The sequence below is a fragment of the Amblyomma mixtum genome, chromosome 3, assembly GCF_055824585.1.
Source record: "Amblyomma mixtum isolate Tamu chromosome 3, ASM5582458v1, whole genome shotgun sequence".
In the NCBI taxonomy this organism is placed as follows: Eukaryota; Metazoa; Arthropoda; class Arachnida; order Ixodida; family Ixodidae; genus Amblyomma; species Amblyomma mixtum.
This window is the reverse complement of record NC_143014.1, coordinates 179,716,957-179,742,994: the sequence shown is the minus strand read 5'-3', so window position 1 is coordinate 179,742,994 and position 26,038 is coordinate 179,716,957. Positions and strand designations below refer to the sequence as shown.

The window sequence follows — 26,038 nt, the reverse complement described above, 5'->3', positions numbered from 1 at the left end:
TCTCTCTTGGCGCAGGTGCGTTGTGACAAGCGTGTCCTGCACACCGCTCAACTGGCTGGAGATGTGGCCCAAGTATGTGCACGGAATGGACGCGCTCTTCATCCAGCACTACGAGCAGATCAACGCGAAGACGCTCGACATGGTCGGTAAGGAAGCAGGAATGGCAGTCAGCGTAAGTGACTGAGGCAGATAGTACGTATACATACTCTGGGCGCAAAAACACAAGGACAGCGGGCAGACCGCCACGTAGGGGCTACTGTGTGGTCGCCTGTAGCGCCTGCGTTGTCTTCCTTGCAGCGGTGATTGTCTTTTTGCGCTCAAAGCATGTACGGTCAATGTCAATTAGCCTAAATTTCTATTTTACTTTAGTCAGATAGAATGGAAGTGCAATCCAGATTGTCCCACATTTGCATTGTCCCAATCCAAATTACCCAAATTGTGCAATCACTGAAGGTAAAGCTTGAACTGCGGTTTGAAAACCTTATCGCTCAAAAGAGGCTGGCTGTTGATAGAAAGGAGTGACAAGGGCTGTACTGATAACGAATACAATCTCAGTGAACCTGACAAACACATCATGGTCTAATTGGTTGTCCATCGCAATGAAAACAGCGCAGACTTCAGAAAGGAAGCAGAAAGGGAAAACGAGACACAGGCGCTGACTAACAACTGTTAGGAAGAGCATGTTGTCGGGCTAGTTGGTTCTGCATAGTATATAAGTGAATTGCGCAACAACTTAGACAGGACACAGAAAGAAACACACACAACAGTCCATGAGCGCATGTGAACTTGCGCTTGTGAACTGTTGTATGTGTTTCTTTCTGTGTCCTGTCTAAGTTGTTGCGCAATTCACTTATATACTATGACAACTGTTAGTTGCTAGTAAGCGCCTGCGTCTCGTCTGCCCTTTCTGCGTCATTCGTGAAGTCTGCGCTGTTTTCGTTGAGATGGACAATTTATGTGGTCCTGTGTATCACTGTGCCTCTTTACACGCTTAGATTTTGAAAAACTGGGCTGCGCACGCAATCTCGCACTGAGTGGCGACGCTGTTACCCGTCCATTCATTCATCAGTTCATTGCAGTATTTGTTGGCGCAAGGACATCAAAGTCCAAAGAGTGCCAGAAAGAGAGATTTCATGATCTCAAAATTCGTCGGGTATTTGTGCTGGCATGTTTCTTATAATACCGCTTCCGATCGCAAAGTATTCGCGTGTGTATTTATTTGCATAATTACATGCACGAAAGCGAAAACTCAACTCACGGCCCAGTAACCACATTGTAACGCGAGCTCCAGCGACAGCTGTTAGTACATACACTGCGGACACTCAAGCGGTTTTACTATTGCGCGTTGCGTGAGCACATCGAAAGATTTGGTGGCGACCAATACCCTCGCTTCGCTTCATAACGCCATATGACGTACACACGCGGCTGTTTGTTCCCTCCCGTCACGCATGGCGCTCGCTTCAGCGCTGCCTGGGCACTGAATGGCTTGTCCCGAATATATGCGCATGGTTTCTTCAAGTGGCCGTCTTGCGACACAGGTCCCCGCCTGCGAGTGGTGTCCACAATGTCGGTTCACTACGGCAACATCGACTTGGACGAGTGCCGCAAACGGTAAGTCCCCCGTGTCCTCGCGCACCCGAAGGAGCGTCAATCTCAGCTCAATGTTTTCGTCTACATTTTCGAGCACACGTGCTTGTGGTCTTGGCAAACAAAACCGGTAAAGTTTTAAAATGAGCATGTTCACTGTCTCCCCACGGAAATGTTTGCAAATGGCGAGTGGAAGTTTCTCGAGCAATTTCTTGGCGGCGCTTAGAAGTGCTGAACTGTTTCCTTCATAGAACTGTTTCCTTCAAGAGGTTTGTTCTAAAGCATACCAGAAGTTATATTTTCTGAGAAAAAAATTGGAGCATGCTACACGGGATGTAAGACTAATTGCATATAAAGCTTTTGTGAGGCCAGTCCTTGAGTATGCGTCAGTAGTATGGAGTCCTAAACAGAATTATTTAAAGAAACAATTAGAAAGAGTTCAGAGGTACGCAGTACGCTTTATTTGCTGCCGATATCGAAGGACAGACTCAGTTGCAGATATGCTCTCTTCCGTTAACCTGGATTTATTAGAAACACGACGACAAAAAAATCGGCTGAAGTTATTGTTCCAGATGCTCCAAGGACAGATAAATATTCAGAAGGAAACATACATACAAGCACCAGGCAAACGCAGTTCTAGAACAAATCATGGTCGGATAATTCAGCCTTACAGCGCCCGTAGTGAAACTTTCAAACATTCCTTCTTCCCTCATCCAGTTGAAATGTGGAATGATTTGCCAATGAGTGTTGTGGAACAGAGTGATGTGCATGCATTCGAACGATCTCTGGATAACCACCTGCTTGAAAGTGCCATTTGATGCTTGACTGAATGATGTACCGTGTCATGCTGATGTATTCAATGCTTGTGAATAGTGCTGTTTTTCTATGAAATTTTTATACCCTCTCTGTAAGGACCCTCACACGAGGGTTGACAGTATTGTTAAATAAATAAAATAAATAAATATACCCGTACGATGTCTGTCTCTAGCCCTCGGGCATCCCGTGAGTGGGGCCGCACCATTGGGCAATCTCGATGCTCTCCCTGCCCTGGCCAGGCGGGCCAGTAATGGAGTCGAGATAATTGAAGGATCAGAGCAAAAAACTCGCTGTCCCCATTCCCTTCCCACGTCCCATTTCCCTTTCCGCTACTTCCCAGGGGAGGTCAGGGGAGCCTCCCCGGGCCCGCTCTCTCGGCTGTGGGTCGCTAATGTAGCATTTTCCCTATTATTTTATTTTTCCACCCACGGGTGGTCAAATTACAACTTGCCTACGGGCCTCCTCTTTTATTTTTCAATTGGGTTAAGCCTGTTGTGTGTAAACGGTGCAGGCAGGGGCCTATTATTTTTATTTCCTTTTCGGTTGCCCCAACCTATTCAATGTCTCTAGCCCTCCCTTCCGCTACTTCCCAAGGGAGATCAGGGGAGTCTCGCCGGGCCCGCTCACCCGGCTGTGGGTCGCTATAGTAGTACTCCCTTATTGATTTCTTTCCACCTACGGGTGGTGAAATTACAATTGCCTACGGGCCAATTCATTTATTTTGATTGGCTTGAACCCGCGACACATTAGTGGTGCGGGAGAGGCTCATTTTATTATTAATTTATTAAGCCTCGACATATACTTTGTCTCTAGCATGACGCATGGCGCTCTGTCTGCTTTACAGCGGCATCCATGTCGGGAACACACAGCATGTGCAGAACGACGCAGTGGCGGAGGTCGCTCTGGCACTCACACTGATGGCGTCGAGAAGACTCGCCGAGGGCTTCGACGCAGTAAGGGCGTAAGTAAAAAGTTGCTCTCCGCTCTCCAAATCGAAGGTTACCTGGAAGATCAGACGGGGTGCGGCGGCGGCTACGCAAGGCCATGCAGAGGTCGAATTTCCAGCTGCGTGGCATAGGGGCATACATCACGCTGCAGCGCGCGGCGGCTGCGTTCACAAAGTGAGCGGCGGGCTTACGCCTTCCCACACGTAAGCAGTCTTAAGTAATACCATCCTCAAAAGGCTGCTGACATCACACTGAAGATCGAGGGCGCGGTTGGATAGAGTGCAACCCGATAATATTTCGCACCGTTAGCTTTATGGTATTCGCTAACGCACTCCTGCTGACACATAACGACAGACCCCATTATGTGTGCATTTCCTGCCCCCATGCGAGAGAAAATCGGCTTCGAATCCGTAGGTTCATTCCGTCATCACGAGAAAGGAAGCTCCCACCAAGCGCGTGGAATATCACAGTTCTTGAAAGACCCGCCTTACGGCGCGGCGTGTGTCAAGAGCGGCGCACTCCGCTGCTTGCGATTCATTTGCCGTTGATACTAAGTACTATTCGCACCCGCAGATGCCCACGTCCACTCACACTCATATCCACTTTCACTGGCAAGGGCTCACTCACACTCATAGGAGCTGGCCAGTGTGAGAGGACCGAAATGAGCGCACCTACGGGTGAGCCTGCGCATAATATAAACTAAACTTTAATATTTAGATGTAATCCCCCACAAACACAACAGCACACCGAACGTGATGGTACCGGGCTTGCGAGAAACCATTTGAGCAATGATCACCCGATGCTAACTAGGCCCACGCAACACATATAGCCGTAGAAGTGCATGCGCCCAGAGCTGTTTGCGGACTGTTATGAGTAGAGACCGGATTTTAGGCAAATGCCTATTTTTTTCAACGCTTTGTAGGCGCACCATTTTTACATATGACCACGAATTAGGTGCTGACAATATGTTTAATACTCTTTTTATAGTGCCTATAAATGCCTATTTTGGGTGTCAGTGCCTATAAATGCCTATTTCCGACGTCGGTGCCTAAAAATGCCCTATTTTACAGAAAAGGGGCCTGAAATACGCTGTGGATTTGCTTTCAGATTCTGTTTGCTTTCGTATCCATTTCGGTTTTGAGTAGAACACACACGTTACATTAGATGACCTCATTAGCAACATTAGATGACCTCGTCAGTTGGCTGTGGTGAACACTGCACCTACGCCGTCTGCGTACACAAAGAGCAGCAACGAATCGCTGCTCTTCCTCACGGAGAAATTGTCGAGAAAATCCGCTCAAAGTTGCAGTCCGTCTTGGACAAAAACGAGGGGTTCTCAGTCCTCAAGCAAATTTCAGGAGTACTTACCGGTGAACATTCTATGATACGGAACAGCGCTGGTCCTGTGTCTTGTGTCTCTCTCGTCCCTGTATTTTTTCGCGCTACGCCTTCCTTAAACATGCTTTACCAACTGGCCCAGAACTCCACTTTGCTTAGTGTAAAGCCATCAAATGTTCCTAAGTACAAGCACGCTCCTGTAACATCCGTTGATGTTGAGCGTTCCTTTTCAGCATACAAGCTTCTTCTTACTGATGAGAGGCATAAATTTGAGTCCATAAACCAGGAGATGGTGCTTGTCGGCTACTGCTTCTATACCTTTAACAGTGATTTCTAGATGGATGATGTTTATTTGACTATGGATCCTCGTGGATGTACGTAGGCGCATGCAGAAATATGATTCTTTTTGGCATATTCCGCATCAAGCAGCACTGTGTGTAACATTTTCTAGCATCTCGTATTATGGTTTCCAGACCCTTCTAATGGAAAGCACCATTTGATAGTCGCGTGGCTCCAGACACGTGAAGTCACAAACTATAAAACACTGTTTACACAAATGACAACATATTTATTAATGTTGAAGCATCGTGTATGCCTGCAATAAATAAGTTCAATTCCTGTGTGAGCGAAGACTAAACTCATTTGTCAGATGCTTTGAATGGACAATGTTTCTATCAACTTCTAAATAGATGGCATTCTGTTAAGGTGTTCATTGCTTCTACTTTTGTACACGACAAGCGAATTGTTTGTTTCGAGGTATACCAAAGGGTTTTAAAAGGGTTGGTAACCGTCCCTTTTGCTGTGCTGAAAACATGTGTATTGTACGAAACATTGTGCGACAGCCTTAAAAAAAAAAACGGTTTCTAGTGTTCGCACTTTGCTTAATGTCCCAAATCATTCCTGCTGTTTTTTTGTTTTATTTTACGGCAAATATTGCGCGCTGAAGTTCGGAACTGTGTGCACTTTTGATAAAGTTTATAGTGCCTATTTTTCTCCGTTAGGTGCATAAAATGCAGTTTTAGCCGCCTATTTATGGCGCCTAAAACGTGCTTTTTAGTGCCTAAAAATCCGGCCTCTAGTTATAAGGTTTAACGCCCCAAAGTGATCTGTGGGCTATGAGGGACGCCGTAGTGGAGGGCTCCGGATTAATTTGGACCGCCTGGGGTTCTTGTGCTGCCATTGCATAGCGCCTGGGCGTCTTTTGCATTTCGCCTCCGCCGAAATACGGCTGCCGCGGCCGGGATCGAACCCGCGACCTTGAGATCAGCAGCTGAAAGCCACTGAGCCACCGCCGCAGGTCACTGGCACAAGTAATGAGAACGATGTTTATGCACCCAATTCACAGAGAGCATATCTTTTGTGCGGAGTTATTACAATTTGATTAAAAGTTTGGTTTATTGGGTTTAACGCCCCAAAGCGATTGAGGCTATGAAGGACGCCATAGTAGAGGGCTCCAGATGATTTCGACCACTTGGGGTTCTTCAACCTGCACTGACATCGAACAGTACACGGGCCTCTAGAATTTCGCCTCCGTCTAAATTCGACCGCCACCACCGGGATAGAACCCGCGTCTTTCGGGCCAGAGTAAAACACACTATCAGATCTAAACTGAACTGCCACTCATATTAATGTCGCAAAATGGAGGAAGGACAAAATTCTCCTACGATGAAAACATTGTTGAACTACTCGAGCACAGAGCAAAAACTTCATTTCGCCTGAGCGTTTGCAAATTCTTCCGCGCTTAATTCTGATGCGATTGCCAGGAATGCTCGGATATCATCAAACATTATAAAAAAAGGCCTCCACGCTCACAAACTTTCCTGTCACACTCCTAACACCCAAGCAATAACGCCTTTTCTGCGCTATTGAGAACCATTTAGGTCAGCAGTGGTTTTTATATCGTTACAGAGGGAAATGGACACCTACCACCAATCTGTCCTGGCTGGTTGGTCCCGAGCTTGTGGGCAAGGTTGCCGGAATCATTGGTTTGGGCGGTATTGGTACGTGAGCCCCGAGACTGCCTTGCAGGCACTACATGTACAACGCTCGCAAGCTAAACAGCTCATCATTATACCGACTTCTACATTACAGACGCGTTGATATAGCTACTCGTAGAGATGGACACGAAAATAGGTAGAAAGGGAGATGAAATCGTGACACTGCCAAGTACTCAGCCGCATCATCTCAGGGAGATCAATGAGACAATGGATCTTTACAGGAGTCAGTCGTTTGCGTAATGCAAAGCGCGCCGAAAAAGTTCGCAAGGAACACTAAACTTCGCATCAGCCATTTCAGTGACCGCAAGCTACCAATTTACCATAAAACAAATGTAATACCATGTGTGTGTGCACCTGTACATGATAGCAATCGTGATAAAACATGATAGGAATTACTGTGACTCGCTGAAATTGCCACAAATGTTCCAGGAATGGAAATTATCAACCGGCTGAGGGCATTCAAAGTTAGAAGCTTCCTGTACCACAACAGGCACCCCAAACTAGACCGTGAGTATCTTCTCTTACCCTCGGTAAAATAAAAGAGACCTTATGTACTGCGTCATGAAGTTCGAGTTATCACCAGTCTGGCGACTGACTCGTGCGAGTTTTAACAGCTATATGTAAACCCAAAGAGCCAAACGCTAGCCACATATCAGGGCTTAGCGTTATAAACACATGTTTTTAGAAAAGAAGACTCAAAGGCATAATTTTTCGAAAGAATACAGAGCAATTTGTTCGCTACCATAGCATTTTCTTCGCGCGGCATCGAAGTTGAGCTGCTTAACGCCGACACGGTAATCGGGGAAGCTTTATGTGCGCGGTTCGTGATTGTTTGCCGCGAGTGTTCCTAGATGACTATTATGATGACGTTATTGCCTCGTTCACTACCGAGACTAGCCAGCTGCCATGGACCAGCCGGTCACATATATTACGTAAAACGTTTTTTAATCTCGGGAAAGTCTTCATGCCGCTGAGAAGAACAGTTCTGAATGCCGAAATATCCACAGCCTGCCGGACGTCAATTCAGTTCAATCAAGTTTGCCGCAAAAAGCGACAAACGCCGATGTCATGCAGCTTGATCAATGTTGCAAACCGTGTGTGTGTGTGTGTGTGTGTGTGTGTGTGTGTGTGTGTGTGTGTGTGTGCGTGCGTGTGTGCATGCGTGCGTGCGTGTGTGTGTGTGTGCGCGCGTGCGTGTGTGTGTGCGTGCGTGCGTGCGTGCGTGTGTGTGTGTGTGTGTGTGTGTGTGTGTGTGTGTGTGTGTGTGTGTGTGCGTGTGCGTGTGTGTGTGTTGGCGTGTGCGTGCGTGCGGTCTTGTCTGCGGGTTGCTCTGTTCTCTCTATTAAAGCATCTTAATTTCTTCATGTTGGGGCATAGCTAATTAAGCTCACTGAGCTCTTTACCGAACCCCTTACCTCCCACTCCTTCGCCCCCCGCCCACACACGCAAACTCACACAGGGTCTCGTGACAAGGACCATGGACACAAGAGGGCTTTCTGGGCATTGTCCAGCGTCGATGCTAATCGAAAACGGCGATCGTAGATGAATAAACTTGCATAGAGATGCCCGCAACAGCCACTGGGCTCAGTTTCACCAAAACCTAATTTTCTAAACCATTCCGCGGAGTATATGAGAACAGAAGGCAAGGCGTACTCTTTCCAAATTACTCAGCGCGACGCCTCGAAAGCAATATGTCACTGAAAACTCGCTCGCTTCGCCTTGGCACGTATGAGGAGGTGAGATGACCAAGCGCGAATATTTCCCCTATTAATAAAAGGGAAGGAGAAGACACGTTATTTTTTTTCTCGATAGCACTCAAAGTCACCGCGGGCAATGCCGTGCTAGTTGCAGAGTCAGTCCACGCGTTCTGCGTAGCACAGAATGTTCGGCTCAGTTATATCCAAAGCCATGTATAACCTGCCCGGTCGTTCCTTCCTGGCGGCTGTGCAGCTATGCCGCACGACATCCAGTACACTACCCTGAAGCATCTGCTGTGCAACAGCGACATAGTGATCGTGTGCTGCCCGCTCAACAAGGACTCGCAGCAAATGTTCAACGAGAAGACCTTCCACCTCATGAAGCACACGGCCGTCTTAATCAGCATTAGCAGGTGAGCGGAGAGCCGTCACCTAGACGCTCACGGCCCTGGAACAGAAACTGGGCTTTGTCATTGCAACCGGCTGCATATCTAAGCACATAACTGTCAGCGGTTACGAAAAAATGCTGACCTGCGACTAGGCTCAAGTGTGGTGCGCTACCGATTTAAGCTTCAATTCGTCAACGAACTTGGTCAATCCGCTGAGAGAAAGAAGGATCTTCACAGATTTATAGCATACACTATTAATAGGGGTTGGACTTTTCAACTTAAACCGAAAAACATCAATAAAAGTACGCTCAATTCATTCTTTTGGAATTCGGTTGCAACCGAAAAAGGTCAATGTGTCTGGGATGCATTCCACAGCTGGGTGGCTATTCGACACCAGTTACGGTAGGTCACAGGAGAAAATTATAAAAGCGCTTTAACAAGGAACGCAGTGAGACAACGGTACCTTTGGAATTCAGTGCCGTGGTTCGGTGGTTGTGAGTTTTGAGGCATTGACCCGCGAACTCAGACACGCCGTTGCTGGTCGGAAGGTCCTGGAAGTGCTGTCGGCTACCGTATACTCCGTCTCCTCAGACTTATCACTGGCTTAGGGCCGTCGCTTGGTTAAGTAGGTTTTTCCACTGCACGTAAGTTCGCTGACAATTTTGCGAACCGTAAGAACTGTGAAAGTGAAACTATGCGTAAACGGCTCAGAAGTTCCATGTTAGGGCTTCCGTGATGGTTAAGCGACAGTTCCATCGCAGCCGTCAGTACGCGGACCATATGTTGCGGGCGCAGTTACGTTTTCGTCTCAAGACCAGATCATTTAACTCCGACATTTTTACTTTTCATTACCTGTCCAACTTCCTTCTGTAGGGATGTTGCTCTTAATACGACTATTTGTGCCTTATTTAGCGCTGGAACTAAAAAAAAAATTCTGTCACTTTTAACCGCGCATGAACATCATATATAATTCAACGAAAAAAAACAAAAACAAAATTCGTACATAGGAAATAATATTTGCCTAAAACAACCAGAAGGATTCACTCCAAATTAAACATCGAAAAATTTCGCCGAATTTCCACAAAATAAAAATAGAAAAGTCCAATCCCTAACTTTATAACTTTGCGGGCAAGCTAGGAGCGCAGGCTTCCTTCAACGTGCCCCATTCATCGCTCTGTATGTGCGTTGCCTGAACGACGGCAGACAAGCAACACGTACTCTGCCGCACGTACCCCATAACCATTGCACGCGTTCAAAAGGGATGCTGGATAGTCCGTGGCGTTTCCTAATATACGCTTAATCCCATTTTTCATTCGTGATTTTATTTACGCTCAGATAACTAGCGTTTTATTATACGTGCTGCTTTAATGAAAACACAGAAACTGAGATTTTCCAGGTAGAGTAGCACGTGCTCTGCAGTACAGCACGCACTAGCCAGCACTAGCCGTTTAAGTACGTGTTATTTCGCTAAAGTTAACGTTGATTGTCATTAGTATGTGTGGCTTAACGTCCTGAAGTGACACATAGTCTACGAGGGATGCTGTAGCGGAGTGCTCCGGATTAATATTCACCACCTGGGGTTTTTAGTGCGCAATGGCAGAGCAAAGTACTCGGTCATTTTTGCATCCCGCCTCCATCCTAACGCCGCCGCCGCCGGGAGTCAATCTCACGACCTTCGGATTAGCAACCGAACGCCGAAGCCACTCAGCCACCGCAGCAGGCAAAATGCACATTAAAGGGACACTGAAAACAACGCTATCAATTTGAAAAACTTTTTCTCGCCGCTGCGATTGAAACTAGGGATTCTCTGATGACGAAATATGAGAACAGTGACGTAAAGCGGCAGAAATGGAAACGAGGACTCCCTGATTGCTGGCGGCGAGCGCTGCGCTCCCGCATAGCATCAGCTGAAATGAAAACTACTGCCGGCCGGACGTTGAAGGCCTCTGTCAGCCGTCGTCGCTTCGTTTGCGTTTGCACCAGCGTTACGATGGATCCCGTTTCCAATTCCGACAACGAAGTTCTCGAAAAGAACAGTGGCCAGCATTCAGCGACCTCAACCCGACACAGCGTGCGATGCTTTTGATGGCTGAGGCGGTGGGTCTGGCAAGAAAGCGCCGAGGAGTCGGCAGCGTCGCTGTCACCGCCGAGCCAACATCACGGCTCATGTGTAGCGACTGGTACGTGCGGGCATATTTAAATTCTGTAATTATAGTCCTCGTAGGGCTTGTTATGCAGCCCAGCGTCTTGGTACGTTGACGAAGCGAACACGCCGAGCGATGCGTTTGCTAATGTGGAGGCTCGTTGAACGGTGACTATACACAGCTGTTTTTCCGTGTCGCAGTTGTGTGCCGTAGCAAGAACTTTCTCCGAGGAGCGCTTCGAGAGGCACTTGGAGGTCCTCTGCTGCTCCGCCCTTGTAAATCGGGGCGCATAACAAAACCATGCGGGCACGGAGAAAGCGTAGCCGCGAAGCAGCACAAAACATACCGAAACTCAGCTGGCCGCCTGTTGCGCCGCTAATTGCAGGTTTTCTTTGATTTCCAACATTCAGGTTGTATTTTTTTCGTCTTCCTCGTGTGATAAAAGTGCACTAGTGATATCAAAACAAGACTTATATACTTCAATATCGATCAAACACGTAACCTTCATGCACCTTCGTCAGCCTCAGAAATCTGTGGTGACTTTTCTCCTCTTTCATCATGACGTGTGTGCTTGCGAGATTGGCCTGTGGCGGCGATACCTTTATTTTAGTTCTTGCCTTTTTCTACCTTACAAGAGCTTTGTTTTCAGAAAGAGTGGTGTTTTTATGCTTAGAGGTTGGTATTCTATTGTTACAAGCCAACTTAAATTTCTCCTCAGTGTCCCTTTAACGTTAGTGTCAAAAAAAAAAAAAAACAATGTGGCGACAAAGAACAAATCTGCAAAAAAAAAATTCCAATACTGCATTCGTGAGAGGTGCTCAGACTAGTCAGCTCGTTCGGCGTGCTATCTGGAAGCGCTATGAGCGAAACTGGACATTCTGTGTTATATATGATTGGAAGCCAGAAAGGTCGTGATCCTTCCTTTAAAGATCGTGCCTCTATGTCAGCACGTGATCGCAGTAACGCGCTGACTGCGTTTGTTGCCAGATATGCGGTGATGATGATGATGTGATCGATAGTCCCTCTGTGACGGGCGAACACCTGGTTGGTGGTCTTCGGCCAGTGCGCCCCAAAGCTGTAAGGAGCGCAGGCCTAAACTCCTAAGTGCAAACTGAATGGTTGTGCTCAAAATCTAATGTGCAGGCGGGAAGTAGTGAACGAAGAGGCCCTCTGCCAAGCTCTCCAGACCGGTATCATTGCCTTCGCGGCGCTGGACGCGGCTGGAGACACCCCCATGGCGGTGGACAGCCCGCTCCTCAAGCTCAGCAACTGCAGTGAGTGCGCGCATGTGGGCGTCGCGCAGGCTGCGCTCCTTTAATTGCACTCTGTGAACAGCTGGTCGTGCCGCTGTTTCTGGTGTTGCCGACGGCCATGTGTCTTCAGCGCTTTTTGAGCGCTATTATCGCCAAAGTTCACGCACACAGGTGCAGATTCCACTCAATAATTGCGTTATCCATGTACCACGATTCGACGCCGTGGCATAGCCTCCTCAAAGCTTACGCGTCGACTGAAACCTATAGCTTGCAGGGCTCTGTCGATCACTGCCAATCATGCGTAGGCGGCGGACTGGAAGTAGGCTATGTAGGAGTGGCAGGTTGGGATCTAGTTTTCGCGCGCATAAAAAAGTATCACTCGTGTTGCGAGCACGCTTAAGCGACGCGTTCGTCAGAAATGCGCGGGCCACTTGGCGCTTGAGTAGAATTGTCGCTGATGGCCAGGTGGGCCCGTAGGGTGCTTTTGCAACTCTCGAGAAAATAGACTTTTTAAGACTGCAGAGCTGTGGAGCTGCAGGAGTGTGAAAGCAACTCTACCAGTGCACTCACCAGTAGTGGATTCAGCTGCGTACATACTTTACTGTGCTGCGATGTCAACTGTGTCCTTGCATGCATTGATCTGCTGTCTACAAAATCAACCACATTTATATCATTAATTAAAACCTTATACCCTGTCTCATAATCTGTTGACACTGAAAGGGAATCTACAGCTCCCACCAGCGAATCAGAGGTTGAACTATCAAGGCATCGCGCCCTCCAAACGGTTCGTGGCTGGCTTGCCCACATCACCTCAGCCCTTGTAATAGCCCGGCGTATGATTGCATGAGTCCTCGCCAGACACACACTTTAGAAAAAGCCGTAATGCTGAAAGACAGAACGAAGAAAGACAGGACAGGACGGGCGGTAACTGACGACAGATGGTTTTATTTCAAGACCACACTCGAAGAGCAATTAATGATTATTTTATTCAGTACCGCATGATGAATTACTAATTGCTGTTCGCGAGAGCATTGGCATTTTGGGCAGTGTGACCTTTCAGAACGCTTGCGGCCTTTCAGTTGAAGCTTTTTCGGGTTACCAATTTTTTACTTGAGTGCAGTAAGGTGGAAAGTTGGGCGAGTTGAATCGTATTCATGGTGAAGGTGGCACAAAAGACGAGGACGAAAGGAAAAAGCAAGACACGACACGAGCGCTATTTTGCAACTAAATGTTTGTTACAAAATTTTTCACAGGGTGGGTTTATATTGAGTGTTTTTTCAATAAAGATTTAGTTGCGAAATAGCGCTCGTGGCGTGTCTTGCTTCTTCCTTTTGACTCGTCTTTTGCACTACCTTCACCACGAATTTTTACTTGAATTCTACCGTCATCAACTTTAATGGCAAATTCTACCTTCAAAAAAGCGGAATTTGTATTGGTTCCTTTGTAGTGCATTTTACGTAATCTTTTTAGCAAAATTTGATGGTGCTCTAAATCAGAAGCTCATTAATGAACGCGTGGTTAATGTTTTAGGTATGGGGACGACTTCCTGGTCCTTTTACAACTAACGGAAGATATTTTCCTTTAATCGCTGACAAGGCTCTGGAGACCGACGGTGTCGGATTTCCTGCAGAACGGAAGCCTTAACGCTGTCGTGTTAAAAGTCGCTCCTATTAATCTCTCTTAATCGCCAATCTTAAGTCCCGTCCACTGTGTTGACTTTGCACTGCATTTCACCGACTATCAGGAAATTATAGTGCATCTATGGATCAGCCCATCGAATGGTGCATAGAGTATGGCAGATTATGTTCTTACTGTTTGCTAAATCCTACACGTTGCACAAAGTGAGAACACATGCTTAGTTAAACACGATGTCAACACGCTGTCACCTTAGACCAGCTGTCACCGCATTCATTCACAAGTAGCGCTAGGAACCCTCATAGCCTTTCTTTTCTGGTTTGCAGAACCCTTTCTAAAAACCACTGCAGCCTGTTTATATTGTTGATAGAGGTCAACGTTGCTTTTACTCTTAGCAACTACCTCAATATCTTGTGCCTAAGCTATCCACAGTAACCTAATAGGTCAATAATTTTTCAAGTATTTGGCATGAGCGACGTTATGGATCGATATTATGTTGGAATTTTTCCATGTCTTCATAGTGACGCCGGGTTCCAAGCTCTCCTAGCTCAGTATATTCACCGTCCTCCGGCAGATTTGCAGTCATTTCATCCTCTCCTGCCGCTATCCTCTCAAAATTTTGGAAGTTTTCCTTTCGTCCTGTTTAATCATCATCACCCTAACTACGCCCTCTGCACGAAAAAGGCCTTTCTCTTATCTTTTCAATTATCCATGCCCTGTGCTAGCATCAGCCATCTTATCCCCATAGACTTTCTAATCTAATCCGCCAGCCAACCTGACTTTCAGACGTCCACAGCAACGCTAGCCTTCGCTTGGAAATCAGTCAGTTACCCATAAAAAAACACCGGTTATCTTGCATTCGCATTACATGCCCTGCCCGTGCCCATTTCTTCTTTCATTTCTTGATCTGAGCTATCTAGGATACCACTAACTCGCGTTTGTTCCCTGACCCACTCTCCTTTCTTCCTGTCTCTTAATGTTTCTCCTATCATTTTCCATTCCATAGCACCCTGCGTGGTCCTCAATTTAAGTTCAGCTCTTTTCGTTAGCCTCCACGTTTCTGCTCCATAGGTAAGTACCAGTTAGATACAGCTGTTACATACTTTTCTGGTGAGGGATACTGGTCAACTGCTATTCATGATCTGAGAGTACCCACCAAATTCCCTGCGTCCCATTCTTACTCGCTTGGTTATTTTACTCTCGTGGTCTGCATCTGCCGTCCCACTACCTTCCCTAAGTAGATATATTCTTTTTGAACTAAAAAGATTCGCTGCCTATCGTAAACTGCTGTTCCCTTCCGAGATTGTTGAATATTACTTTAATTTCTTTGCATATTCATTTTTAGGACCACCGTTCTGCTTTACCTGTCATTGAACATGCTTTGCAATTCGTCCCCTGAGGTACTCAGCAAGACAATGTCATCAGCGAATCACAGGCTACTTATATGCTCCATTATCTCATATCCCCAACTCTTCCCTATCTCAATCTGGCTTGGTTTGCTTTATTCGGTTTAACGTCCAAAAGCAAGTCGGGCTATGAGGAACGCCGTAGTGGATGACTCCGGATAATCTTGACCACCTGGGGTTCTTTAACGTGCACTGAAACCTCACAGTACACGGGCCTCTAGGATTTCGCCTTCATCGAATTGCGACCGCCGCAGCCAGGATCGAACCCGCGTCTTTGGGGTCAGTGGACCACTGAGCTGCCACGGCGGCCTACACCTCTGAATACCTCCTATAAATACGTGGTGAATAGTAGTACTGATCAGATCGTGTCTGCCTGCCTGATACCCTTCCTAATTGGTATTTTATCCATTTCCTTATGGAAGGCTATGGTGGCTGTGCAGCCGCTACATATAATTTGCGCTAGATCTACATATGCCTCTGCTACACCCTGGTCGCGCAATGCGCGCATGAGCGATGAGGTTTCGACTCAAAGGGTTTTCGTTATGTATGAAGGCTAATATCGTTTTTTTTAGGACCAAAAATTTTTGAAAAAAGGTAATTTGCGTTAGATTTATTTTATTGGGGGCTACGGCGGGCACCAGGTGAGAATCAGAATGCTTTAATTAGTTTCTAATTAACTAAATACGTTGATTAAGTTTAATTAGGAGGTATGTTATATTAGCAGAATTAGAGAGGGTCCTCCGAACAGTCTAGCCGAGAAAAAGAAATTGCATTAACAAATTTTAAGCGCATGTTGCGAGGCGAGAAAAAGTCAGCCTGGTAGGCTGCTTCACACCGTAACTCAGCGGCAATGAGCGCCTCTGACATCATCGCTCCGCCCTGCGCTTTGCATCACACTGCTGACGACGCCTGAGACCTAGACGTCGGGCCGGCGGTATGGCAGCTGCCAGTCTCACTTCGCTCCTCTGCTTCCCCGATTGCCGCCACGTCGGAACCCAATGCGCACTGTCATTGACCTTGCAATACGACCTCAAAGCGACTGCGTGGCCGTTTTCTTTGTGGAAGCGGCAAGAAGAAACAAAGAAAATGCTCATGCGATTCCCGGTCGTGGCATGTGTCAGCATCGGCCTCGGAATGGCGTCGCGGAGTGAAGAAAGGTTATCTACTGAAGAAAAAGTGGACATGGTTGTCGGTAACCATGGAGAAGAACAAGTGTTTGGCGGCGAATTTCTACGCTTCCACAGACCCGGGGCGCTGGGCTCGAGATGGGACATCGTTTATGAGGATTTGCAACAAATTTGCTTCTGCAGGTTGTGTGGCGTCAGCAAAGAGGCCTTAGGTGTATGTTCTGGACGAAGTTTGAAATCGGCGTGATTGCAATATAAAGAGCGAAGCCAGAAGCCAGCATTCGACAAATAGCTCAGTGTGCCGGCGCAAGCATGACGTCAGTGTAGAGAGTCTTTTTCAGTCGCTATTTGCGTCCTTTTCATGTGAGCGTGCACCAGCAGCTGAGTGCAACAGACTTTGAACGAAGGCAGGATTTCTGTAACTATAGGCCCTGATTCAGTTAGACATAGATCCTGGCTTTTTACAGATGGTGCTCTGAATGGATGAAGCGCAGTTCTGTCACAGTTCATCTGTGAACCTGCACAAGGCCCATTGGGCTGGTGTGTACCCTTACTGGCTCCGAGTGCGCACAAACACCAACAAAGGCGGCCAGTAGATGTCTGGTGCGCCACTTTCAACGACCGAATCGTCGGCCCCTACTTTTATGAAGAGTCACTGACTGGGAGAAAGTGTTGCGACGAAATTCTCGACAGTTGAAGAATTCATTGTAGACCTGCCTCTCAAAGTCCTCAGGGCAGCGTGGCGCCATCACGATGGAGTGCTAGTGCATTCTTCTGGGCGTGCTGTGAAGCATCTCGATGCAAGGTTTCCGCTGCAATGGATTGGATTTAATGGCCCCGTCCCATGGCCCCCAAGGTCTCCATACTTGACCCTCTTAGACTCCTTCCTGTCGTCATCATAATCATGAGCCTGACTACGCCCACTGCAGGGCAAAGGCCTCTCCCATGTCTCTCCAATTAACCCTGTCCTTTGCCAGTTACGGCCACCGTATCCCCGCAAACTTCTTAATCTCATCCGCCCACCTAACTTTCTGCCGCCCCCTGCTAAGTTTGCCTTCTCTTGGAATCCACTCCGTTACCCTTAAGAACCAGCGGTTATCTTGCCTTCGCATTACATGCCCTGCCCAAGCCCATTTATTCCTCTTGATTTCGACTAGGATGTCATTAACTCGCGTTTGTTCCGTCACCCACTCCGCCCGCTTCCGATCTCTGAACGTTGCACTCATCATTTTCCTTTCCATAGCTCACTGCGTTGTGCTTAACATAAGCTGAACCCTCTTTGTTAGCCTCCACGTTTCTGCCCCATAGGTGAGTACCGGTAAGATACAGCAGTTGTATACTTTTCTCTTGAGGGATATGGGTAGACTGTCATTCATGATCTGAGAGAACCTGCCATATGCGCTCCACCCCATTCTTATTCTTCTGGTTATTTCCCTCCCATGATCTGGATCAGCGGTCACTACCTGCCCTTCCTACCAGCGGTCCTTCCTGTGGGGTGGCTAAAAAACAAGGTTTTCATTGATGAGCCTGCCAGTGTAGAAGACGTTTAAGCGAGGATCACCACAGCATGCGTTGCAGTTGAGCCTGCAATGCTGAGGCGGGTACTTTATTCTGTGCGCGAGCGATCATGATATGGGTTGCTGCGGAGGGACAGCATTTTGAGCATTTCTTGTAAAAGGCCGCCGTTGCCGCAGTGGTTACGGCTCTCGGCTCCTGACCCGAAAGACGCGTGTTCGATCCCGTCCGCGGCGGTTGAATTTCGATAGAAGCGTAATTCTAGAGCCCCGTGTACTGTACGATGTCAGTGCACGTTAAAGAACCCCTGGTGGTTGAAATTTCCTGAGCCCTTCGCTCCGGCGTCCCCCATAGCCTGAGTCGTTTTGGGACGTTAAACACCCATAAACCAAATTTTGTAAAAGTTATGTGGGCTTCTAGTACCGCTTCACGGTTTGCTTGTGAGTCCACAAATCGTAATTTCGCCACTAAAGCGACGCTTCAATAAAGTGTTTTCGTCAAATCTCGACACGTTGCTTAACTGCTGGGAGGTAAACAATCAATTATTTTTTTTTGTGTTCAGAATTCCTAGTTCCAAGTTTTAATTTGTTCTTAAAGATATTCACTGTCAAAAGAGTGCTGTCAGTCAACAATGATGGAAACTTTCCCTTCTAAAAAAGCTTGCGCTAAGTAGTGTCTTTCAAATAGGCAAGTTTGATGTAGCAAGCGATTAACAAAAATTACAGTAGCGAAATGTATCAAGCACTGAATCTTACATGCGTTGTCAACAAGTTAGCCGTGAGCCCCTGAAGGGTCACTGAGCTCCATTTAGTCCATTAACATCGGGTGACAGCTCAATTATCGAGAGATTTTATATATTGCCTAGATGGTAATAAGTGCCTTGAGCAAAAATATTTAAATTCCCCTGGAGCTGTGGCCAAACCGCGGTTTGCAAGAGTTATTCTCACAGAGGGGCTTCACGCTCAAGATTTTGCGAACCAGGTTGTCAAGAGAGATAATACACGTAAGGTGCTTCTGCACAGTTCAGTTTAGTTTAGTTTAGTTTAGGTTAGGTTAGTTTAGTTTAGAGCGAATAAAAAGCTTTGCCGATGCAGGAGCTGTCTGTATCGCGCACTCAGTGGTTGAAAATGACGTGAGCCTTTCTTTTTGGCGCTACAACAAACGACAATGACCATGCAGTCGTATTAAGGTCGTATTGGAAGTGCAATGACAGCGCACATTGGGTTCCGACGCGGCGGCAATCGGCGAAGCGAAACTGGCCGGCTCGCCCGTCTGGGCCTCATATGACGTCACCAGTGCGATGCAAATCGCAGGGCAGAGCGATAACGTCAGAGGTACTCATTGCCGCTGAGTTAGGGTGTGAAGCCGCCTACCAGGGTGACATCCTTACTTTTTTTTTTTTTGGCTGCAGCCTCTTTAAAGGATGATTTCCGATTCTGCAGATACAACATGCCCTTAAATAAAAATTAGAAAAGTTGACGTATTTAGTTATTAGCGAACGAATTAAAGCATTCTGCCTCTACTTGGTGCCCTCCGTAGACCCCAATACAGCCCCAGGGCTAAAACAAATCTAAAGAAACCTTTCTTTGAGAATATTGGACCTTCTAAATAAACACCACGTATAGGGTTTCGTTATATTCTGCTCATTCCTGAATATTTGCTACTTTATTTCTCAATATGTATTTTTTTTCTAATTACATACAGTCATTAGCAAATATCAATAGGCATACTCGACCACGTGATACATCACAAGACACGCAAGGTCTCCCTTTAACAGAGGTGAACGGAAGTGCCCCGGTGGCCTACGTTTAGCGTGTCTGATTCGCAACCCAAGGGTTGTGGTTTTTATTCTCAACCAATTATGGTAATTTTATTTTCAGCGTAATTAATTTTTTATATCTTTATTGTCATAATGACGTTTCAGTCATGCATGCTACGACCTCGTAGTCACAACTGAACAGAAGTTTTATTCATTTTCAATCGACAGCTCAATGTGTTGCGTCACAACCCTCTCGACTAATCCTGAATTAGTCTGGCAACACGCACGGCTTTTCTTCCGAGTGTTCACTGTAGAGCTGTCCCGTTAATATGGTCTGTTGTAGAGTATCCTTTACGATACTCAGCCTGGTTCCGGTTGACTGAAGTCGAAGGCTTCTCTGATTCTATTAGTGATTGGTTTGGAGCAAGGCCATTTGCTCAAGCATTTCAGCCCAGAAGAGCCAAGCACCATGACAGGGAAAATCTTGTACCCATATGAAAACCGGTGGGCACCCGGCGACACTGAGGATGAACACAGCACCTATCCAGTGCTCTACCGCAATGCTGTCAAAATTGTTTCTACTGTCAAAATTTGTAATTCATCTGCTATAGCTTAACCATTTTATTCAAATTGATAATGACAAGACCTCCTCGATTCTTACAGCGTACATCTGGTCTTTACTCATGCTTAATTTCCTATTTTCTGCCTTCTGGCTTCCTCTGTGCTTTAAATCTAGCTCAGCCGCTCAGTCCCTTCTATGCTGCAGCTCGTTATTCCTTACCTACCACTCATTAATATTGTTCCGCAATAGTTCTACCTCACTGTGGGCTTTGACACTTAAAAGCTCTTGCCTTTATTTATGAGATAATTAACTGATGTTCTTTTCCCCCTCGCTGCTAACTCATTTATTGGCTTCTTTCTGACCGCCTCTCCCTCTTTTCAATTCTAGACCTCAGGATCCCTTGGCTACTAACCTTGCAAACACATCTACATATGGACAGTGCATAACGCCGGCATTGGCGCACATTATGAAATCACCACTTGACTTCCTTTTAACCCTACATCCTGCACGTGAAAGCTTCTCTTGCTTATGCGTGACTGAGCCGAACCCAACCAAATCATTCAACACCCCACTTCCACTTGAGTGCACTTCGGCTAACATATTTTGGAACATCCTGTAGCTTATGGGCCAGCCACTCAATTTATTTCTTCGAGCTGGCCGTCGTTTTCTGTGTTCTGCACGCTGAGCTATTCTCTACAGTCAGACGCGCACCAAGGGAAACGGACAGTGCGGACGCACTATCCATCGTGTGAGATGTGGGTGGGTACTTGATTCGCCTGGGTAGTCTAGGTAAGGTCGAGGTCCAGGGTTCTCCGTCTGCTGCTTTGATGTGACGAGGAGAGACGGGCGGAGTTTACAAGGGGTTTATTTTACGTATTTAGAGGAGTACGTAAAGTGCGTTAGAAAAACAAGCAGAAATCAGAAGCAGACGTGCCATCCGGCTACTTAAATAAGGTCGGTCATCGCCTGGTCCCGAGTCGGGTAACCCTGCTACTTATTTTATTTATTTATTTGTGATACCCTCAGGGTACAAAGTACATTTCAGAGGGGAAGGGCATTTGATAACAAGAAAAATAAGCAAAGCACAATTCATACAAAACTATAGAACAACTGAGGCAAGATAAAATGAAGTGAGCAAAATTAACTCGGAACAGATTAATAAAATAGTTTAAGAACAATACTAGTAGGTGGAGAACACAACACTGCAATAAAATACAAAAGCGATCATTATGTAATCAGAGTGGTAAGTATTCTTCTAAATTGAGTTGAATCAGTGATGCTAGTTAATGATGCGGGTAGGGAATTCCATTCTTTAGAGGTTAGCGGAAAACATGATTGCGCACATGTCACTGTGTTACAATGAGGCACTGTGACCTTGTGTTGATGATCACGACGGTGAGAAATGAACGGTGCCGGTTGAATCCATCGAGAGCGAAGTTGAAAATTGGAGTAGAAAATCTTATGGAATAGGCAGATGCGGAAGTGCTTACGGCGGATAGCTAGGGGCAGGAGGTTTAAAGACCTTTTCATTTGGGTGACGCTAGATGTACGATGCTAATTGCCTAAAATGAATCTAGTTGCACGATTCTGGACAGTTTCCAGAACCTGTGTCAGTGAGACCTGTCCAGGGTCCCATATGGATGAAGCGTATTCCATTTGCGGTCGTACGTAGGTCGTGTACAATAGTGTCTGTACAATAATGTCTTGAAGAGCCGCCCACCTCAGGAGGTGGCACCATTGCCCCCTTGGTAGCGATGTATATATTTCACAGCCTCCCAGTAACATCGGTGATGATGGAGATGAAGCACCATGGACAGCATGCCCTGGTCGCATCTCTCGTTGACCAGGGTTAACTAGAAGAACCTCGTGCAGCGAGGTCACCAACTGGGGTTCCCGGCGCTTCGCGGAGAGGTAATGGAATTGCCGCCGTCGTTAGCCATTTCGGAGGGTGGGTTTCTAGAAAGGTCGCTGACTTTCGACCACCATGCTCTGTGGAAAAGCTATGGCTCCTTCACTGCGCCGTCGCCGTTCCGCAGGGGAGAGAAGGTTTTTTTCCACCGTTGATCCCCGAGTGGTCACGCAACGCAGCGTCCGCGTCGCCAAAGCTGCTGGTCGGCAAACCCCCTCTCCCGCAAACAAAGGAAGGTGCTTCCGCTGTCGATGCCGCCGCCGTGACGGCGTGCAGGCTGTTGGCGCCACGCGGATGCCTCTCTGAAGACGCGCCTGTTGGGTCACTTGCGCATCAGTGTCGGCATTCATGGGATCGCTCCGAAGGGTCGTAACCACCGAGCATAAAGCAATGACACCGCTTCGAAGTTACATTATCCATCCGTATAGGTAATTATAGTTAATGTGTGCACCAATGAGCCACAAACCGACAGTTCTGTAGGCATGCTTGGTCAAGAACGTACACCCTGAACAGTAAAAAGGGAGTCAGCTGTCCTAGGACTCACCGCTAGAGGACTGCTTACTCCCCTTTTGTTCCCATAGAAGTGCATTCGTATTTAGACTGTAATGACTACTTTAGAACGTTATAAATTATTTAACCACAAAATGAACAAAGCGGGAAGAAAAAGGAAAGTCCGGAGCATTAATGTCCAAGAAAAAAAAGTAGTTGTTTGGAATTAAGGCAGGGATATAGGACCTGGTTCAATAATATCTGCTTGTATAGCAAGCCTAGGATGTCTCGATGGGTCAGCGGAGGCGCGGGCAGTGAGGAACCCTACGCTTATTGGCTCAATGCTGCTGCGCCTCGTACCCAAAAGAATGCATGAATGCATGCCATAGTCACATTTTACGCGGAATACAGAGTTAGGAACTTTTTTCGAAAGGAACTGAAGTATTCGCCTTTTCACTTCCAGTTGTCACCCCACATATGGCTGCGGACGGCCGGGACACCAAGGTCAAGACGGCAACGATGTGTGCTGAGAACATCCTGGCAGCGCTCGAGAACAAGTACCACGCCGCCGCCAACCTGCTCTTTTGACGGCTGGAGAACCTTGACTCCTTCCTTGCGGATGACCAAATGAACTTGGGCACTGCGGCATTTTATAATCATGTGAACAAAGCCGATATGAAAAAAATTTTTGGTTCTTGGCTGTATCCTGCAAAGGAAAAATATAGACAGCCGACAGCGTCTGCTGCACACAAATTATACACAGCCACACTGCCAGCACACATCCTCCAGCACTATTCGTAATTTATTACCGTGGCGCATAACACGCACTGCTGAAGCGTTGTGCTGTCTAGATGCTTCCCGTTGTTCCCGTTTGGCTGGCGCGTCGCGCTCTCATCCTCTCGGCCGCTATAGCTCCCCTTATGTCAGTTGGCTGCGCACGTTGATTTACCGTTTCCTGCTGTTCTGTCTGCCGGGCCTACAACAGACGGCTGGTTTCAACCCACTTTCATGAGTCCATCGACCACAACGCCATCCAGCACTTGTTCTGGTGGCATACTTGCCCGTGACCAGCGAAGCGCTTCCTACAACGGTTCCACGATTAATCTACAGAACTTGCCCACCACAAATTGTGGGAGAAAAGTGTAGAACTATTAGCGAACATTCCTCGAGGACTGCACGGCGTTCTTTAATCTAGGATATCTCATCTCAGATACAGTTCACCTCGGCAGTCGAGTCACCCCAGAAATATCGGATCTTTCCTCGACATTCAGCATAGAAATACTCAACTTACCAAACCTGTTTGACGCGATAATCCATGTTAAACGCACGGTATGAGCAGACGACGCCACTATCTGGTCCACTCATGGGCCCGATGGGCAGGTGGAAGACCTTCAGCGAGTGCTGACCACAGAATGACTCGTTACTGCAGCAATTTGCAACTCTAAATAATTATTCGTCACGTAGCGCCCTGCTCGAGAAATAGCCACTTCAGATCCGGTCCTGTCCGGCAACTTAACGCGCGCAAGTTTTTCGTTAATTGTGCGTTGTAAAACGGCATCTATTCTCGACTCGCCGTGATGCCGTCGTATGGAGTGCACGAAAATGAAGGAGCGAGCTTCGAAAAAGAGCTGCTGCGTTTCATTTTGTGTCTTCTCGGTTGGAAGTCCGCGCAGTGTCATTCCGTCCTTTCCCGAGAGAACACGACTACGCACCCAGGCTAGCGTTACGGACAAAAAACCTGAGCACTGGGGGAAGAAAAATGACCCTGACTATGGTCGCTTGTTCGAATCCTTTCATTTGTCACGACTTCCTTCTCGGTAATCTTTAATCACTTATTTACCTTCTTACTGGAAATCCAATATGGGTGCCTGAAGGATGATCCAGATGCCGCGCTAGCCTTATGCTACGCAGCTTGAAGCTGTATAAAACGTTTGTGCGAGTGCACTGCTTTAGGCAAAGCTGTCAATACAGACCATACTGTGTGCTGTGTCGCGAAGATTTGCGTGGTGTAGTCCATCACCATGAAAGCCCTCTCTGCGCAGGCGTCGCACGTGCAGTTGGAAACGACAACACAGGTCGTCGTTCCACCTGGCTGTGGCTGTTCTGGAATAGAAAGTATTCGGCTGCTGATGACATGGTGTGGCTGGTGCAACGTGTACTGAGGCACTTTTAATCCTACCAAGATAGAAAGACGGCAGGGAAACAGTGTATACATGTGCAGAGAGCAAACACGGATGCTGAGAAAATTTTCAAATATTATTCAACTCATCGTAAGAATTTTAAGATTTCGCAGTGAGTTCACAGCCATTGGCCCCATTTTGCACCTCACTCAAGCCGATACACCGTCAAATCCAGCTATCTAGACAAGGGAAACACAAAAAAATCGAGTTACTAGGCACAAGAAAAGAGTAAGAATAAAAAGCAATGACGGTCTGCAGTACGCATTTCAGCTCTGCTGATTTCTTTTACATCATTACAGGTAAGCAGCAATTTTTACTACCGAAATCGTGAGCAAGCCTGACGGAAATACTTTTCAGCAGCGATCCCTTGACAAGCAAGGTAGTTCCATCTTTAAAGAGAAGCAGTGCTACTATACTTCCTCAATACCACAATTGCTACCATGTGCTGGCATCAGCTGCCAATGCAGCTGAATTTGTCTCCAAATTTTGTGCGCTTCCAGTGACTGCTCACTGCAAGCATTGCATGCATTGAATCGTGCGTGAAAAATATGTTTTTAAAAGATTTCTTACAAAGTACCTGTACGATCAGGCGGTTGCTGCTGAAAAATGTAGCCCTCAAGGATGGTTCAGTCAAAATGACTGCTCACCAGTGGTACTCTAGAAGAAGTCGTTAGGAAATGCACACTGCCAACTGTCATGATCTTGGTAACAGAACATGATGAAGAAATTTTAACAGCCGGTCAGCTACAGTGCTAGTGCTGTCATTTGTGTCTCTTTTCTTCCCTGTTTTATTGTGCTATTTTAAATTTTCATGATCAGCAACTGACTTGTCCACACTGAGATTTTAATTAAGTTGAATATCCACCCCTTGAGTTTAGAATCTAGAGGGAGTATATGCAGGTTTATCGTGCCTTTGAATCCACAGGTTGAGCACTGTGGAAGACAAAAAATGCAATTTATTTTATGTTGTATGCCTAAAAACCTCGTTAATTCGAACTCGGTTTATTCGAAATCCCGCGTAATTCGAAGGTTTTCGGCGGTCCCAACAGTTTCCATGCAAAATTTGCCGGATACAGTTGAGCCCACTTATAACGAACTTGATCGTCACGCGGCATTTGTTCGTTGTATCCAAAGTTCGTAGTAAGTGGACCACCTATAATACGGGCAAAAAGAGCAAGCGAGACGAAAGTTAACTTTATTTTTGAAAAAAGTCCGTGATGCATGTCTGCTTCTTCAAAGCTGATCGCATCACTGCCGTTTCTAATTTTTCCAGCGCGGTAATATGTTC

General features: G+C 46.8%; 1 protein-coding gene across 2 annotated transcripts in view; it reads left to right on the top strand.

The window, feature by feature from the left end:
- The window catches only part of LOC149352873 (glyoxylate reductase/hydroxypyruvate reductase-like), a 106,308-nt gene extending 83,064 nt beyond the window's left edge, over nucleotides 1-23,244 (top strand). Inside the window, exons 3-10 of one of the 2 annotated variants that reach the window (XM_089582086.1) lie at nucleotides 16-146; nucleotides 1,539-1,611; nucleotides 3,248-3,364; nucleotides 6,597-6,688; nucleotides 7,115-7,192; nucleotides 8,636-8,795; nucleotides 12,059-12,189; nucleotides 23,034-23,244. In XM_089582086.1, coding sequence (XP_089438212.1) covers nucleotides 16-146; nucleotides 1,539-1,611; nucleotides 3,248-3,364; nucleotides 6,597-6,688; nucleotides 7,115-7,192; nucleotides 8,636-8,795; nucleotides 12,059-12,189; nucleotides 23,034-23,158 — 907 coding nt within the window. In that variant the 3' untranslated portion in view covers nucleotides 23,159-23,244. Of the gene's footprint in view, nucleotides 1-15; nucleotides 147-1,538; nucleotides 1,612-3,247; nucleotides 3,365-6,596; nucleotides 6,689-7,114; nucleotides 7,193-8,635; nucleotides 8,796-12,058; nucleotides 12,190-23,033 lie in introns of those variants that run through there. The other variant, XM_089582087.1, reaches the window with a different exon arrangement.
- The last annotated feature ends 2,794 nt before the right edge of the window (nucleotides 23,245-26,038 follow it).